Source organism: Anser brachyrhynchus (assembly GCF_964034855.1).
Source record: "Anser brachyrhynchus genome assembly, chromosome: 3".
NCBI classification, from domain to species: Eukaryota; Metazoa; Chordata; class Aves; order Anseriformes; family Anatidae; genus Anser; species Anser brachyrhynchus.
The window spans coordinates 17,881,644-17,897,906 of NC_137696.1; the positions used below are offsets into that span (position 1 = coordinate 17,881,644).

A 16,263-nucleotide genomic window follows, 5' to 3' on the forward strand; every position below is an offset into this window, starting at 1 on the left:
GCGCGCCCCCTCGCGCCAACACCGGGAGCGGAGCCACGCCCCCACCTGGCGCTTGGCCACGCCCCTTCCGCTTGGCCACGCCCCCTCCCCGTGACCGCGCCCCCTCGCCCGTAGCCGCGACGCGCACGCGCAGTGGTAGCCCGGGACGGGGCGGGGGGGGCGGTGCGCAAGATGGCGGCCGCGGCGCTGTGCCGGGCCCTGGGGGCGCTCGCGCTGTCGGCTCCCCGCGCCGCTGTCGCCGCTGTCGCCGCCGCCCGGCCTGTCGCGATATCGCCGTCCGGCGGGGCCCTGGCGGCCGCCTGCCGCTGCCTGAGCGCCTCGGCGGCGCGCTGCACCACCGACCCCACGTGGAAGTGCCGCGTCAAGTACACGGTGCGGCCCGTGGGCATGAGGAAGACGGGGGGGCGCGACCACACAGGTGGGCACCGGGGGCTGAGGGGACCCGGGGGCTGAGTGGGCACCGGGGGCTGGGGGTGGAACCGGGGGGCTGAGGGGACTCCGACCCGTGTGGAGCCACCCCCCCCCATCCCACAGGTCGCATCCGTGTGCGGGGCATCGGCGGGGGCCACAAGCGGCGGTACCGCATGATCGACTTCCAGCGGCTGCGCTACGAGGAGGGCACCGAGAAGGTCATCGGCGTGCGATACGACCCGTGCAGGTGAGCGCCGGGCGCCGCGGGCGGGTCCTGCAGTGCGGTCGGCCCCGCTCTGACCGCCCGCCCGCGCCTTCCCCCCCCCCGCCCCCCCCGCAGGTCGGCCGACATCGCGCTGGTGGCCGGCGGCAACCGGAAGCGCTGGATCATCGCCACGGAGAACATGCAGCCGGGGGATATCATCAAGAACTCGTCCCGCATCAGCAGGATGGCAGGTGCACGCCCCGGGGCTGCGTGCCCGCCCTGCTGGGGGCCCGCTGGCCGCTCCGTGCCACGCTCACCGGGTTGTCCCCCGCAGTGTCGGCCAACGAAGGGGACGCCTACCCGCTGGGGGCCCTGCCCGTGGGCACGCTGATCTGCAACCTGGAGAGCCACCCCGGCAAGGGAGCGCAGTACATCCGCGCGGCCGGTGCGTCTGCGCGGGGGCACCCGCTGGCTGTCCTCTCCTCTCCCCAAAGCCGTGCCCTGTAGGGGTGGGGACAGCTGCGTGACGCTGCCTCCCGAGGGTGTCCCTGAGGGTCTGTCCTCCGGAGGAGGTGCTGCATGAGGGGCACGGGTGTTTGGGGGCGTGCTCCCCGTGGTGGTTTGGGACAAAGTCCTGCCGCTCAGCACAGCTCCCTCCTCCTCTCGCCCGCTGCAGGGACTTGTGGGGTGCTGCTGCGGAAGGTGAACGGGACGGCCATCGTGCAGCTGCCCTCCAAGAGGCAAATACAGGTAGCGGAGCCGCGCCGGCCCTTCCCCAGCCGCCTGGCCCCTAGCTCACAGCGGGGGGCTCACGGCTCTCCTCTGCCCCCCCCAGGTGCTGGAGACCTGCGTGGCCACGGTGGGCCGCGTCTCCAACGTCGACCACAACAAGCGGGTGATCGGCAAGGCGGGCCGCAACCGCTGGCTGGGCAAGCGCCCGCACACGGGGCTGTGGCACCGCAAGGGCGGCTGGGCTGGCCGCAAGATCAGGCCGCTGCCGCCCCTCAAGAGCTACGTGCACCTGCCCCGCGTGGCATCCACGCTGGGCTAATAAAGCGGTGTGTGCGCCTCCGCCGGTGTGTTATTGCCGTTAATGAACGGGGGGGAGGGGACTCGCAGGGCCCAGCCCCCGGCCGTCCCTCCCCTCGCGCATGCGCGCCGTGCCGCACACCCGGAAGCAGCGCGGAGCCGCTCGCTCTGTGAGCCGGTCCCGGTGGCGGCGGGGATGCTCGCTGCGTGACGTCACGGCTGCCCGGTACTCCCTGACATCATGCAAGCGCTGCAGCCTCCGCTTCCGGGGGCTGGGCCTGGGCCCCCCGGTAGCCCCGTTACCCCCGGTACCGGCCTGCTGGTGCCGCTGGGCCCCGAGCTGCAGGCCTGCCCGCGGGAGCTGCTGCGGCAGCGGCGAGGCCACGACGGGCAGCCGCAGTACCTGGTCCGGTGGAGCCTCGTCCGCTCGGAGGAGCGAGCGGCGGGCGGCGGCTCCTCCGCGGGGCCCGATGCCGGGAGCGTGTCGCTGTGGATGTCCGCGGAGGAGGCGTGCGCCAGCTGCCCGGCGCTGCTGGGCGAGGGGAAGCCGGCGGGGCCGCGGGCCGAGGAGGAGAGGGCGGCCGGCCCGTTCCCCGCGGGCGGCGCGGCGCCGGACGAAGCCTCGCTGCGGGAGATGGAGGCCGACGTCGGGAGCCTGGTGCGGCGAGCCGGCCGGCAGCTGGGCGGCACCGGGGCCCCCGAGGCCGCCTCCGTGCTCAACACCGTGCACGTGCTGAGCGCCTACGCTGGCATCGGCTCGCTGGCAGGCGCCTTCAGGGAGACGGGAGCCCTCGACCTGCTGGCGAAGATGCTGTGCCACAAGGAGAAGCAGATCTGCCGCAGCGCCGGCGAGATGCTGAGGGTCCTGGCTTCGCACGATGCAGGTGGGGGGGCTGGGAGGGAAGCAGCGTGCCGTGGGGCTCGTTCATGGCAGTGCCCCCGGTAGCTGATTTTGGGGACACACGCTGTTCCCACTGTGGTGGCTGGTAGCTCAGAGCCCCCCCCCCCCCATGCTCCTGTCACTGGCACCGAGACCCCCCTGGCCACCCCAGTTGCTGGTGCCAGATTGCTCCCCACGTACACAGCTCTCCCCAGTAGCTGGCGTGTAGTCCTTGCAGGGCACGTGCACATGCACAGGAGAGAGAGATGTTTTATCTCTCATGTGTCTGAGGGTGGCATGAGGGGTGCCTTTAGGGGGCCTGAAGAGTTTCTGTTGCTTTTACAGGGAGCTGGGCTTATGTCCTGCTGTCCCTGAGCCAGCAGGATGGCATCGAGCAGCGCATGGACTTTGACAGCTGCTACACCTTGCTGGAGCTGTTTGCTGAGACGACATCGTCGGAAGAGCGCTGCATGTCCTTTGAGGACATCCACCTTCCACAGGTAGTAGAAGATCCTGGGTTCGGGGGAGCGAGCCGGGGTGGAGGCTCTCAGCCAGGCAGCCCCTGAGGGCCCTGCCCGTTGCAGATCCCCGGGAAGCAGCTGTTCGCCCTGGTGAAGCGCTACCTGCGCGTCACTTCCCTCCTGGACGAGCTCGGCAGCGGCGAGGAGCAGGGCGAGGAGCAGCCGGAGAGCAGCCGCGTGAAGCAGGAGTTTGAGTTCAGCATGGCGATGGCCGGCCTCATCGTGGAGCTGCTGCGTGCCATGGGCTGGGAGCACAGCCACGAGCCAGAGCCGCCGGCCCGACAGGAGGCGAAGCCTCGCACCGCCCGCTCCATCTTCCAGCACGGGGCCGCATCCTGCACCGCTGCCCAGGCAGCCCCTGCTCCCCCACCGAAAGAGCCCAGCGCCTTCAAGACGCGCTCGGCCTTCCCGAGCCGCAGCAGCTACGTGGAGTACGTGCGGGCGCAGCTGGTGCGCGGCATGCGGGTGCGCTTGCTGGAGGACTACGAGCAGGTCAGCGCGGGGGACGAGGGCGAGTTTCGCCAGAGCAACGACGGCACGCCGCCCGTGCAGGTACCCGCCGCTGGGAGGACGGGGCCAACGAAAGGCCTCTCAGCACTGCTGTGGAGCCTTGCGTGGGGGCAGCACGGGTTGTCTTCTGTTCCCTCGGTCACCTCTGTGTTATGCTCTCCTCCGCAGGTGTACTGGCAAGCCCTGGGCTGCACTTACTGGGTTCACTGGCACATGGTGGAGATCATCGGCTCTTCGGGGCAGGAGGAGCAGGAGGGCCGGCAGAGGGGGACGACGCTGACAAACAGCCACAAACTGGCAGCGGGTGAGCATCGCGTTGGCTGGGTCTTCAGCTCTTCTGACCAGCCCTGCTGGCGCTGTGGGTGCTGCTGGTGCTGGGTGACCGAGCCTTGCCCTGGTCCAGGCGCTGTGGGAGCAGTTTGGCAGAGCCCTCAGCTAGAGGTGCCCATTTCGGCTCCGTGCTTCTGCTCCTGGCACATTCCCTCCCTCCTGTCGCCTCCCAGTCCCGCGGCAGGCTGGGGGGCGCGGGGACCCCTCGTGCCCCGGCCGCACGCGAGCTCTCTGTGGGAGCGAGGGGCCTGCAGCAGAGGGGGAGCTGGCGGAGCTGACGCTGCCTCTCCTCGCTCCGCTGTCCTGCAGTCGCGCAGCCGTTCTTCTCCAGGCCCCTGGGGGGGCTGTGCTCCCTGCCATACCTGGGGGAGCAGCCGAGCAAGGCTGCGGAGACGCTGAGCCGCGCCGAGTGGTGGGAGCTGCTCTTCTTCGTGAGGCAGCTGGAAGTGCAGGAGCAGGAGGAGATCGCCGGCCTCGTCCAGCGGGAGCAGGCAGAGCAGGTGGGGGCCGAGGGGGCGAGGGAAGGGAGCGGGGCCCCGTGGCGGTGCGGCCTCGGTGTCCGGCTGGGTCCTGGCCCTCGCAGGGGGCGCGGGGTCCACGTCCGCGGGGGCTGACTCGGCCCCGTCTGTGCAGCTGCCGGGGCTGGACGAGGACGCCCTGATCCGGCTGCCGGTGCCCGCGGGGCTGGCCCAGAAGGTGCTGCGGGTCTTGGAGGAGCAGAGCCGGGGCAGCGCCCGGGGCCACCTGCGCAGCTCCCGCGTCTATGGCAAATACTGGCCGGGCAGGGGGGCCGAGCGGGACGGCGGGGGCAGCCCCGCGGCGTCCTCGGAGGGTGCCGGCTGCGGGAGCGCCGGCCCTGGAGCTGCGCCGGCCGAGGCAGCGAGGGCCGAGGACGGCGTCTGTGCGGTGCTCAAGTCGGATTCCCAGCTGTTCGGCGAGCTGCTGGAGAGGGAAGGGCTGCGCTTCCCGGAGGCGCCGGAGAGCAGAGGTGAAGCCGCCGGGGCACGGGCAGGGCGCTGCGGGCACTGGGGCTGCGGGCGCTGGGGCTGCGGGCGCTGGGGCTGCGGGCGCTGGGGCTGCGGGCGCTGCTGCCGCCCTGACGGCCCGGCCGCCCTCCGGCAGCGTGCGGCGGCTGCGAGGGGGCGAGTGGCAGGGGCTCGCTGGAGGAGGTGGCGCAGGTGGTGGAGGCGATCCGGAGCAGCGGCTGCGAGGCGGAGCTGCGCGTGGCGGGGCTGCAGCACATGGTGAGGGTCCTGCAGGAGGAGCCGGAGCCGGAGCAGCAGGAGGGCGGCGAGGCCCGGGGCGGGCCGGGGACCAGGTGCGTGGGGGAGCCGCGCGGGTGCTGCCCGCTGGGGCTGCCGAGGTGACCCCGACACGGGCAGGGGAAGGCGGCCGGAGGGTCTGGGTGCCAGGGCCCCCTCCTGAGGCGCCCTCCGCGCGCAGGGAGAAGCTGGTGAAGGCGGCGGTGGAGCTGCTGAGCGCCGAGGCGGCCGAGAAGCGCGTGGTGGTGCTGGCGCTGCGGCTGGTGGCCCTGCTGATGGAGCGGCGCGACTGGCGCGTGCCCTTCGCCATGGAGGGCGGCGTGCGGGCCGTGCTGGCCTGCATGCGGCAGCACGCCGCCTCCGCCCTGGTGCAGCAGGCGGGCCTGGCGGTGAGCGGCGCGGCCGAGGGGACGCCGCGGGCGGCGGGGCTGGGCTGGGGCTGGCCCGCGGGTGGCGGAGGCGCCCGCCGCCCGCTGAGCCGCCCCGGGCCCCGCAGGCCCTGAAGGTGCTGGTGGGAGCCGGGGCCGGCGAGCCCGGAGGAGCCGTCGGGAAGCCCCCGCCCCTGAGCCACGGCGACGCGCAGCTGCTGCGGGAGGTCTTCGCCAGCATCGGCTCCGCCTGCGGCGAGGGCTCGCCAGGCCTGCTGAGCGCCATCCCCGCCGCCGTGCGCGCCATGCAGAGCGTCCCGGGGTAGGGACGGGGCCCGGGGCGGGCGGCCGCGGGGCCGGGGGGGCTGAGGGTGGCTCCACGTCGCCGTGTCCCCGCAGGGGCGCCTCGGGCGTGCGGAACGGCTTGCTGGTGCTGAGGATGCTGGTGGACGGCCACCGGGGCCTGGCGGAGCGGCTGGTGAGCGGCGAGCTCCCCGCGGTGCTGCAGAGCTGCTGGCGGGACGGGCAGGGCGCCGGCGGCCCCACGGCGCTGCTGGCCCTCGGCGTGATCAACTGCCTGGCGGAGCACCGGCTGCCCCTGGGCCCCAAGACCCCAGGTACCCTGCGGCCGCGCCCCCTCCCCGTGCCATGCCCCGCGGCAGGCACAGTGCCTGGGCTGGGCCCGCCACCTCCTTGGTCCCGGTCCCGCAGGCGCGGAGGCCCTGCTGGAGGTGAGGGAGCCCGCGGGCGGCCCGGGGGACGGCGCCTTGTCCGAGGACGTGGTGGTTGCCCTGGAGCGGCAGCTCTGCGGCGGGGGCCCCGTCCCCTCCGGCGAGGCGTCGCAGGAGCGCCGGTGCTTCCAGATGCTGCTGCGCAGCCTGGAGCTGCTGGGGGCCGAGAAGGCCGTCGGCCTGCGGATCCTCAGGTGGGGCCGGGGGGGCTGCGAGGGGGTCTGGGGGCCCTGCAGGACGCGCCCCTGCGGGCTCGGCCCCGGCCTGGCAGGGGGAGCAGGGCAGCGGGGCTGCCCCTGGCGGGGCCGTCTGCGTGCCGAGTCCTGAGCGGGCCCTGTCCGCCGCTCAGGATCCTGAACAAGTTCCTGGACGGCTACCAGGAGGACGCGCTGCCCTGGCACGAGTGCGTGGAGCCCTGCTTGTCCTCCCTGAGCACCCACGGCAGCGACCGGGAGGTGAGGGGGCCCCGGCACTCCCGGTGGGCGGGGACGGCTTGGCTGGCGGTGCCGGGGGTGCGTCGGGGCCCCTGCCCGCAGCAGCCCGGCCTCGTGGCACGCACTGGGAGCGGCCGTGACAACCGCGTCCCGGTGGCTGCGTGCCCAGCGGCAGCCCGGGCCCTTCGGAGAGGGGCTGGAGCGCTGCGGCACGGCGCCGGTGGGGCCCCGCGGGCTGCCGGCGCCGGGCTGGCCGCTCAGGGCTGCCTCCTCCGCAGGTGGTGCAGGAGGTCGTCGGCTTCCTGCACCGCCTGGCCGCCGCCAGCAAGGACTGCGCGGTGGCCATGTGCCGCGCGGGCGCCCGCGAGGCCCTGGGCAAAGCCCTGGAGAAACACAGCTCGGCCGTGCCGATGGCGCCGGCCCTGCTGGAGCTGCTGAGCGACTGCGAGAAGTTCACCGGCCTCCACCGGACGCTGACGGGCAGCATCTTGGCCGGCTGCATCCAGGTGGGCCTGGGCAGCCGGGGAGCCCGTCGGCGCGGGGCTCTGGGTCTGGGGGCAGCCCCCGGCTCTCCGCCCGCTGCAGCGGGCGCAGGGGAGGAGGAGGCAGGCCCCCAGTAACCGCCCGCCCCCGTCCCCCAGCTGGCGCTGGGGCAGATCGAAGAGCACCGCCGGAGCCAGCGGCCCATCAGCATCCCCTTCTTCGACGTCTTTCTGCGCAACCTGTGCCGAGGTGAGCGTGGGGAGCGGGGCCCCCGCGCCTGCTGTGCGTGGGCTGGCAGCTGGAGGCTCCGCGCGCTCTGCCCGCAGGCTCCAGCGTGGAGGTGAGGGAGGACAAGTGCTGGGAGAAGGTGCAGGTCTCCTCCAACCCGCACCGCGCCAGCAAGCTCACGGACAGGAACCCCAAGACCTACTGGGAGTCGAACGGCAGCACCGGCTCCCACTTCATCACTGTGCACATGCAGTGCGGGGTGGTGGTCAGGTAGGGCTGGGGGCCCCGGGGGGGCAGGGGCCGTGCGGGGAGGAGGTGGCTTCGGGGCTCTGCGCGAGCCCTGCCCACGGGCCCCATCCTGGGGGTTGTGGGACCTGGGCAGAGGCGTGTGGGGCTGGTGGGGGGCAGCTGGGCATCACCACGTTTGCCGCATTGCAGGGAGATGAGCATGCTGGTGGCCAGCGAGGACTCGAGCTACATGCCAGCCCGCGTGGTGGTGCTGGGGGGAGACAGCCCTGCTGCCGTCGGGACGGTGCTCAACACCGTGAGTCTTGCCCGGGCTGCTCGGGCCACGCGGCTGCTCCTGCTGCTGCCCCACGAGGGTCTGGCACGGGGAGCGTGGGGGCGGCGGGTGCTGGCTGTGCAGCGCGCTGAGGGCTCGCCTTGTGCCTGCAGGTGAGCGTGCTGCCCTCGGCCAGCAGGGTGGTGCTGCTGAGGAACATGACGCGCTTCTGGCCCGTCATCCAGATCCGGGTGAAGCGGTGCCAGCAGGTGGGGAGCCGGGGGCCAGCCCGGGGGCTGGCGGCGCAGGGCAGCGGGGCCGTGCGCGAGGAGCTGAGGGCCGAGCTCTCCCGCAGGGCGGCATCGACACGCGTGTGCGCGGCATCGAGGTGCTGGGGCCCAAGCCCACCTTCTGGCCCGTCTTCAGGGAGCAGCTGTGCCGGCGGACGTTCCTCTGCTGCACCGCCCGGGCGCTCGCCTGGTGCCAGGAGATCCGCCAGGACCGGGGGCGGCTGCTGCAGCTCTTTGGCAAGTGAGTTCCCTGCCGGCCGTGCCCCCCGCCGCTGGCAGCCCGAGAGGGGCCGCAGGAGCAGCGGGGGTGTCCCGCGCTGGCCGGGAGGTCCCTGGCTGGGGGCGTCCTGCCGGGCTGCCGGCCCCGTGAGCCCTTTCCTGGGGGAGGCCGTGCCCGCCGGCAGCGCCCGGTGCCACGGCGCGCTGCCCGCTGGCTGTTGCAGGCTGAACCGGGCGCTGCGGCACGAGCAAGACTTCGCCGAGCGCTTCCTTCCTGACGACGAGGCGGCCCGGGCCTTGGGCAGGGCGTGCTGGGAGGCCCTGGTGAGCCCCTTGGTGCAGAGCATCACCAGCCCAGGTACCTGCTCGGGCCGCGCCGGGCCCCTCCCCGCGCCGCCCCGTCCTGAGGCGCCCGCCCTGAGTCTCTGTGGCCTCGCAGACCCCAGCGGCGTCAGCCCCCTGGCCTGGCTGCTGAGCGAGTACCTGGGGAGCGGGGAGCCGGCCCAGCGCCCCCCGGCCCGCGGCGCCGCCTTCGGCTCCTGCGTGCGGCTCCTGACCCAGCTCCTGGTGCACGTGGACCCTGGCGGCGTGGAGCCGGAGGAGGCGAGGGCGGCGGGTGAGCGAGGGGCTGCCCTCGGGAAGGGGCCACGAGTCCCGGGCCGCAGCCGTGGGGAGCCACGGGGGGCTCTGCAGAGGGCCCCGGGGCCCGGGGAGGGCTCGTGGCCGTGCCTCCCCCGTGGCCATGCTGCCGGCGCTCCGTGTGCGGGGCCTGCCCGCGAGGCCGCGCTGAGCCCCGGCTGTGCCCCGGCAGGCGGGCAGGAGGGCAGGAACAAGGAGGCGCCGCCCAGGGTGGCGGCGGCGCAGAAGCCGAGCGGCCTGTGGGGCATCGTGCGGTGCTGGCGCGGCGTGGTGCAGCAGCAGGTAGGGCTGGGGGCCGGCCGGGGGGCAGGAGGCGTCAGCGGGACGGGGCTGCGGGTGCTCACCCCTCCGGTGCCGTTCCCCGCAGGTGCAGCGGTTCCTGGAGGCGGCGGGGCAGGCGCCCGATGTGGCGGAGCGGTACTGCGGGCTGTACCGGCGCCTGCGCGGCGCCACGGAGGAGCTCTTCGGGCAGCGGGCTGCCTTCGTGGTGGCCCTGGGCCAGGGCTTCGCGGGGGCGTTGCTGCGGCTCTCCTTCCTCGCCGCCCTGCACGTGAGTCCAGGCAGCGCGGCGCTGGCACCGGGCCCCAGCGGCCATCCCGGGGCCCTTGAGGGCGCCCGTGCCCAGCCGCAGGCACGGAGCTCTGCGCTGGGCTGTGCCAGGGGCCCTCGTCCCCTGCCGGGAGCCCTGGGGGCTCCCCCCCTGCTCCCTGCGGGGCGGCTGCCCCGTCCCTGTGCTGTGCCCACCCCGCGAGCCCCCCGCACACCCAGCCCCGTCCCCCGCAGGTGAGCGAGCGGTTTGCCCGCTACCTGGACGGGAAGATCCAGGAGCTCCACGGGGCCGCGGGCAGCACGGGGCTGCTGCAGCAGGTCCTGGAGCCCTTCGTCGTCTTCAGTGGCCTGGAGTTTGCGCACACCTTCGAGCACTTCTACCGGTGAGGGCGGCCGTGGCCCCGCAGGGCCCGGCGCAGGGCCCGCGGGCTGGGGGCGAGGCCGGGGCTGGGTGGCGGCGGCGGCCCTGACCTGCGCCGTGGCTGTGGCAGGCTGTACCTGGGGGAGCGGCTCCTGGCGCAGGGCCCCTCGTGGCTGGAAGGGGCCGTCCTGGAGCAGATTGGGCTGTGCTTCCCCCGCCGCTTCCCCCAGGAGATGCTGAGCGACTTGGCCGAGTCGGAGGAGCTCCGGCAGCAGTTTCGCCTCTTCCAGCTGCAGGAGCGGGACAAGCGGCTGCTGGGGCTGGGCGCGGGCCCGGAGAGCCCCGAGGACAAGGTGAGCGGGGCGGCGGGGCTGGGCCGGGGGCCGCCGTTTTCCTCGTGGGGTCCTGAGCTGCCCTCGCACCCGCGTGCCCAGGCGCCGGGGGAGGCCTCGGCGGCGGAGGCTCCGGAGGTGACGGTGCTGGCCCTGTCCCCGCGCTGCTGGCCCGTGTCCCCGCTGTGCCACATGGACGAGCCCGGGAGGTTTTTCTCGGCAGCGCTGAGCTCCCCGCTGGGCGACTTCGCCGCCTTCTGCGGGCAGAGTGAGTGTCGCGGGGGGCGCCCGGCGGTGCCGCCGGGTGCGGGGGACGCCCGGCAGCGCTGCCCGGCCCTGGCGCTGGTGTCCCCCGGCAGGCCAGAGCCAGCGGGGCTGGGCGTGCGCGAGGCCCCGGCGCCTGCAGTGGACGTGGCTGGGCCGTGCCGAGCTGCGGTTCGGAGACTGCGTCCTGCACGTGTCCACGCTGCAGATGTACGTCCTGCTGCGCTTCAACGGCGCCGAGGTAGGAGCTGGGGCCGCGGAGGCGGGGTGCAGCCGGTGCCGGGGCCGAGCGGGGCCGTGCCCCCCTTCCGGGGGTCTCCGGGCGCTGAGGTTCTCGCCTGGCCGTTGTTCCCCTCCCGCAGGAGGTGGCCGTGGAGTCCCTGCTGCGGGCCACGGGGCTCCCCGCAGAGCTGCTGCAGCAGGCACTGGCACCGCTGACCGAGGGCGAGGGCGTCCTGGTGCAGAGCTGCGCGCTGGGGGGTGAGCGCGGGGCTGGGCACCCTCGGGTGGTGCTGGGCCGCCCCTGGGTGCTGGGTGGGGGCGGAGGGGCTGGGGGGGATGCGGGCGGGCCGGGGCGAGTCCGGCTGCTGGGGCTGAGCCCCGGGGACGAGGCTGGGGCCTGGGTGCGGGGCCGGGCTTTGGGGTGGGGGCGTGTGTGGGGCTGGGGATCGGGGCTGGGCGGCGCGGGGGGCGCGTGGCCGCGCGGGCGGTTGGGTCTTGGCTTTGGTCTGCGTGGTGCTGGGGCTCGGGGCCGCGTGTGGGGCCGGGGCGTGGGGTGACAGCAGCGGTGGGAGGCCCCGGGCCGGGCGCAGCAGCCACGCGGGCGCCCTGGGGCTCCTGCAGGGACCGGCTCGGGGCCCGGCTGACCGTGGGCCGGGTGCTAGCTCCAGGTGCCCTGCGGCTGAACCGGGCGGCCCTGGCCCAAGCCTCCGGCCGCCACCTGAGGCTGCTGCCCCGGCAGAGGTACCTGCGGGCAGAGAGGGCTGAGAGCGGCGCCCTGGAGAGGAAGAGGAACGTCCTCTGCTGCCTCATCACCCGTGTCCTCAAGGCGGAGAAGCAGCTGCACATCGACAACCTGGTGTTCAGGGTATGGAGGCTGAAGGTGGGGGGGCGTGGAGGGGCCGCCCGGGTGCCGTGCCGCGTGCTGCCCTGCAGCGCAGCGCTCCCTCGCTGTTGTAGGTGATCGATGCCTGTCAGAAGGGTGAGCTGGGGCCGGGGCTGCAGTTCCTGAGCTTCTGCTGCCACAGCGTGGACGTGCTGTCCTGCGTCCTGCACCTGCTGAACCAGGGCTACCTGCGGCGCCAGGAAGGGAGGCCCCACGTCCTGGAGTACGTCCCTGCTGAGTCCCCACCGCCTCCCACCTCCCAGGCCCAGCCCCAAGTTGCCTTCCAGACTGTAGAGATCAAGACAGGTGCAAGCCCAGCCGCTGCTGAAAGGAGACAGACTTTCTCCACCTTCAGGTAGATAAGGACCAGGCTGGGCCAGCAGGACAGGGGCTGGGCCCAGCCCTTCGTGAGGACTTCCATTTTGAATAAACGAGCCAAGCTGCACCCAGTCCCAGTGGCTGATCTGTCAGAGAGCTGCAGCTGGCCCCTGGGGTGGAGGTGGTGGGCTTATGCCTCTGGCTTCCACCTCCCTGGGGTGGCCCTGCTTGCTCGAGAGGTGCTGGTTGCTGCCTTCACGCTGTTTTGTTCTCGCTGAGCCGTGCCCTTGGGCATGGAGGGAGCCACACCACCGCCGCCCTAATGGTACCAGCATTAATTTATTAAAATTAATCCCGAAAAGTAACCGTACAATAAATTTAAAAAAAATAGAATCTTGTAAAAAAAAACCCAGGTGCCCCCATGCTGCACCTCCAGCTGGCAGCACCCTGGGGCAGGGCTGGTCGGGGAGGGATGTGGACATGAGGGGTGATCCCCCCCCCGGCAGCCTGGGGCCGGCCTCGGCAGCACCTTGCCAGCCGCAGCAGCGGGGCTGCGGGGGGACGAGGAGCGTGGCTGAGGCTCAGCCCTGTGGGGCAGGGCCAGGCCCCAGCAGCGTGGGGACAGCAGCAAGGGCTGGTCGAGGGCAGGGGGCCCTGCTCAGCACCGCCCCCCCTCCACGCTGAGCAGCCCCGGTTGTGGCTCCGGCGCTGGGAAGCTGCCCGGGCCCAGCCCAGCTGGGGCCCCGACGGCCGCAGCGGGGAAAAGGGGGGCCCGGAGAACCCCCCCCCGGGTCCACGCTGGCCGGTGCCAACCCTTGTCCCAGGCTGCTGTTGGGGGTGAGGGGAGGCAGATGGCGTGGTGCCCTGGCTGGTGTCGGAGGATGCGTGGAGCCGGTCTCAGTGGCCTCACCGTCACGGGGCTCGGCCCCCGGGGAGCGGGGCGGGTGTGGAGGTCCCTCTGCAGAGCTGGAGGGGCTGGGCTGCGGAGCGGGGGGGCTGCGAGCACATCTGGCCCACCGCCTCCTCAGCTCCATCCCAGGGCTGCCCCGCGTCTCACACGCTCTTCGAGTAGCCGAAGATGCCCACGGGGAGGTACTTGACATGCGTCGGCCACTGTGCCGCCAGCTGGAAAAACTTCACGTCGTTCCACTCCACCCCGTCTATGGAGACTGAGAGGAGAGGGGGCGGTGAGGCGCAGCCCCGGCCCCCAGCTCTGGCGCCCGCGGCCCCATGGGGCTGGCGCCTCCCCTCACCTCGCAGCATGGTGTTCTGGTGCTTGGCTGTGCAGATGAGGCGTGTGATCCCTTCGATGACTTGGCTTTTGGGCTCCAGGTCCTTCTCTTTCGGCTTCTTGCTCAGGAACATCACTGGGGGGGCCGTGGCCAGACAAGACCAATGTCAGGATGTCCCCACCCGGCCCGGAGCGGGACCCCTCGCCCCAGGGCTGCCTTCACCGCCTTGTTCCTGCTGCGCCAGGTCCCAGCTCTGCCCTCCCACAAGCTCCCCCCCTGCCCTTTTTACAACTGGCTGTGCCCCCAAAACTGGAGAGCCCCCCAGGGCAGGTTTAGGAGTTACCTTTCTTGTTCTTCTCCTTGGTGACCACGGTCATGGCCATGGTGCTGGGCGGCACCAGCTCCCCTATGCCGGGGATGCGGCTGACCTGGAGCGAGCGGAAGTTGCTCTTGAGCGTGTTCTTGATGCCCGTCTCCCTCTTCTCGCCCTCCTTCTTCCTGTCCAGCCCCTGGGTCGTCCAGTAGTCCACCTGCAGGCCCATCACCTCCACGCCGGGGCTCAGAGACCTGGCCGAGAGGGGAGCACCCCGTAACCCAGCTGAAGCCTGCCCCGGGGCAGCCCTGGGACGCGGCAGCCTGGCCTGGGAGCACCCCAAACCCTCGTGCCCCAGCACCCGCTTCCTTACCCGGCCCCCGAGAGGCCGCTGCTGACAGACGGGGAGGGCGGCGGGGTGCTCACGGTCTCTTTGCCGTAGGGGGCTGCTCCACTGGCGGTTGGCGTTGAGCTCAGCAGCGAGGGAGCGCAGGCTGTGGCATCGTCCGAGTCCACTGGGGAGGGAAAGGGGGGGTCAGGGGGGGCTGGGGGACACCGCCGAGGAGCTCCCTGTGGTGCGGAAGGGGAGGGCAGGGACTCACCGGAGGCGCTGAAGGACTGCTCCACCAGGCCCACCTTCACGACCTGCAAGGAGAGACAAGTGAGACGAGCCCGCCAGCACCACCCCTCTCCCCCAGCCCCAGTTGCCCCCCGGTTCCTCCTCACACTCACCCCCACGAAGGGTACAAACTTCTGGCAGGAGTCCTCATCGGGGCTGCGCGAGGAAGAAAGGCTGGTCAGGGGCTGGGGGCGCCGACTGCCACGCTGGCCGGCCTCGTGGCTCAGGGACCCTCGCGCTGGCAGGGGCCGAAGCCGGCTCCTGGCCCCTCTCCTCTGCCCTCCCTCCCCCGGGACACCCTGTCCCCGACATGGCAGCACAGGGCACGCTACACAAGGAGGCAAGGAGTCGGCCCCTCCGGTGCCGGGAGAGGGCTTGCATGCGGGAGGGCAGCCCTGCCCCGCTCTGGGGCCGCGGCTCCTCTGCACGGCAAGGGGGACGGACGCACATGGGGTGGGGAGGGAGGGCGGGCCAGGCAGCGGCACAGCAAGCACAAGCCAATACCTGATATAAAAATCAAAATAGAGACTTCTCTTCCTTGGGTGCCAGAAACCAAGAGAAGGGAGAGGTGAGAGCGCAGCTGGAACACGAGCGTCAACCCCCCGGGGCGGCACGGTGCTGGCTCGCAGCCCCCAGCCCGGCCCGGCCCAGCCCAGGCAGTCCGTCCCCGCCGTCCCGCAGCCGCTGCGGGGGCCGTGCACGCCAGGGGGTGGCAGGGGGGGGGCAGCGCGTGGCCTCACTCAGCTTGTCCCCCGTCTCCCGCGTGCCCCTGAGGCAGGAAAGGCGACCGCGGGCTACGCTCACCTCTTCTGCTTGTACGTCAGCATGGCCTCGGAGATGGGGAGCTGGTGGGAGAGGCTGGCTCCGGCGATGAACTGGGTGACGCGGCCCGCGATGTCCACAGTGTCTGCGGGCACAGGGAGCGGTGAGGGCACCGAGTGCTGCTGGGATTCCCTTCGGGGCGCCGCCGGCCCCGTCGGGCCCCGCTCCTCACCTGCGGCGGGCGGCTCAGCCCTGCTGAACAGCTCCCGCCACGCCGTGTCCAGGAAGAGGGTGCTGTACTTGTTATCCACCGAGGCCAGGTACTTGGCGAGAGGGTGGGAGCCTGCGGGCGAGAAGGGGGACGCTGGCTCCAGGCGGGGGGGGGCCTGGGGCGGTGGGGGAGGACAAGCCAGGCTCGCGGTGGCTCTCACCCAGTGGCACAAGCAGGAAACGAAGGTAGTTGAGCCAGTCGGGCGTCTTGCTGGCCAGCTGCTCCACGAAGAACCGGAGGACCACGCTCAGGTAGCTCTGGTCCCCTGCCACGACCACCTTCACCGGGGGAGGCATGTGGGAGTTACAGTTACAGCTGCCAGAGGGAGAGACGGAGACCGTGATGGACCCTTGGTGGCTCAGCGGGTGGCACGGGGACGTGCCCTGCCAGGCCAGCCAAGCCCAGCCCGCTGCTGCCACAGCGTCCCAGTGAGCCCCGGGGGGACCGGTGCCCTCCCCGGCCCTTCCCCGCAGCGGCAGGGAGCCGCCGGACTGAGCCCGAGCTGCACTCACTATCGCTGGATGCGGGAGACGGTGGTGTTGAAGGCCGCCTGGATGTCCGCCACCGAGCAGGTGGACACGACCAGCTGCTTGTGCGCCAGGAGCTGCTCGCTCACGTACTGCCAAGGTAGAGAGCCCGGGGTGAAGCCAAGCCGCGGGTGCCCCACGGGGCCACACCTGCCCAGGCCCTACTGGGATGGGGCTGGGGCCCCTGTCCCCACCGCGCGCTGCACGGGAGGGCTGCCACCACCCGGACATCCCTGGCTGCTTACCCGAGTGTCCCCGCTCCTCCCAGCCCCTGCTCTCGTCTCTGAGCACAGCAGTCACCAGCCTGCACTGGCAAGGGCACAGCTGTCCCAGGAGCCGGGCTGTGCTCCCTGAGATAACGGGGCTGATCAAGGGACCCTCTGATTTAGCCCTGCCACCCCAGAGCAGGGCCCAGCTCTGTGCTCAGTCCCTCCTTTGTTCGTTCCCTTCTCTGGCTCTCTCTCCCACGGCACTCCAAAACGCTTCTGCGTCTCTTCAGGTGTTTGCATGCAGCTGAACGGCGCTGCTGTGCTAGACCGGGGGGCTTAGAAGAGGCCACGTCAGGGTC

The 16,263-nt window shown here is 72.6% G+C and overlaps 3 protein-coding genes across 4 annotated transcripts in view; 2 read left to right on the forward strand and 1 right to left on the reverse strand.

Annotated features, from left to right (window-relative positions):
• Positions 1-111: 111 nt before the first annotated feature.
• Positions 112-1,687, forward strand: MRPL2 (mitochondrial ribosomal protein L2). The gene is made up of 6 exons (XM_080584664.1): positions 112-418; positions 535-658; positions 752-867; positions 951-1,061; positions 1,293-1,366; positions 1,452-1,687. Exons 1-6 carry the CDS (start codon positions 172-174, stop codon positions 1,665-1,667), a joined length of 888 nt encoding a protein of 295 aa, XP_080440790.1. The 5' UTR covers positions 112-171; the 3' UTR covers positions 1,668-1,687.
• Positions 1,688-1,742: 55 nt separating this feature from the next.
• Positions 1,743-12,103, forward strand: LOC308191799 (cullin-9-like). 2 transcript variants are annotated; one of them, XM_080584645.1, is made up of 29 exons: positions 1,743-2,529; positions 2,871-3,025; positions 3,110-3,598; positions 3,725-3,860; positions 4,196-4,386; positions 4,520-4,874; positions 5,009-5,204; positions 5,330-5,537; positions 5,645-5,838; positions 5,916-6,133; positions 6,228-6,441; positions 6,597-6,702; positions 6,960-7,187; positions 7,323-7,413; positions 7,491-7,662; positions 7,831-7,936; positions 8,068-8,163; positions 8,250-8,425; positions 8,628-8,761; positions 8,843-9,019; positions 9,215-9,324; positions 9,410-9,592; positions 9,826-9,974; positions 10,083-10,305; positions 10,387-10,552; positions 10,644-10,789; positions 10,911-11,028; positions 11,433-11,635; positions 11,728-12,103. In XM_080584645.1, exons 1-29 carry the CDS (start codon positions 1,887-1,889, stop codon positions 12,010-12,012), a joined length of 5,868 nt encoding a protein of 1,955 aa, XP_080440771.1. In that variant the 5' UTR covers positions 1,743-1,886; the 3' UTR covers positions 12,013-12,103. The 2 variants fall into 2 exon arrangements, with proteins under 2 accessions (XP_080440771.1, XP_080440772.1); XM_080584646.1 differs by having other exon boundaries at positions 11,439-11,635.
• A 188-nt stretch (positions 12,104-12,291) lies between these two features.
• The window catches only part of LOC308191800 (phosphofurin acidic cluster sorting protein 2-like), a 50,923-nt gene continuing 46,951 nt past the window's right edge, over positions 12,292-16,263 (reverse strand). The window contains exons 15-24 of the mRNA XM_080584647.1: positions 15,681-15,787; positions 15,329-15,483; positions 15,130-15,240; positions 14,940-15,042; positions 14,249-14,291; positions 14,119-14,161; positions 13,890-14,031; positions 13,547-13,770; positions 13,225-13,338; positions 12,292-13,140 (exon numbers count right to left, since the gene is read on the reverse strand). Coding sequence (XP_080440773.1) covers positions 13,025-13,140; positions 13,225-13,338; positions 13,547-13,770; positions 13,890-14,031; positions 14,119-14,161; positions 14,249-14,291; positions 14,940-15,042; positions 15,130-15,240; positions 15,329-15,483; positions 15,681-15,787 — 1,158 coding nt within the window. The 3' untranslated portion in view covers positions 12,292-13,024. The remainder of the gene's footprint in view (positions 13,141-13,224; positions 13,339-13,546; positions 13,771-13,889; positions 14,032-14,118; positions 14,162-14,248; positions 14,292-14,939; positions 15,043-15,129; positions 15,241-15,328; positions 15,484-15,680; positions 15,788-16,263) is intronic.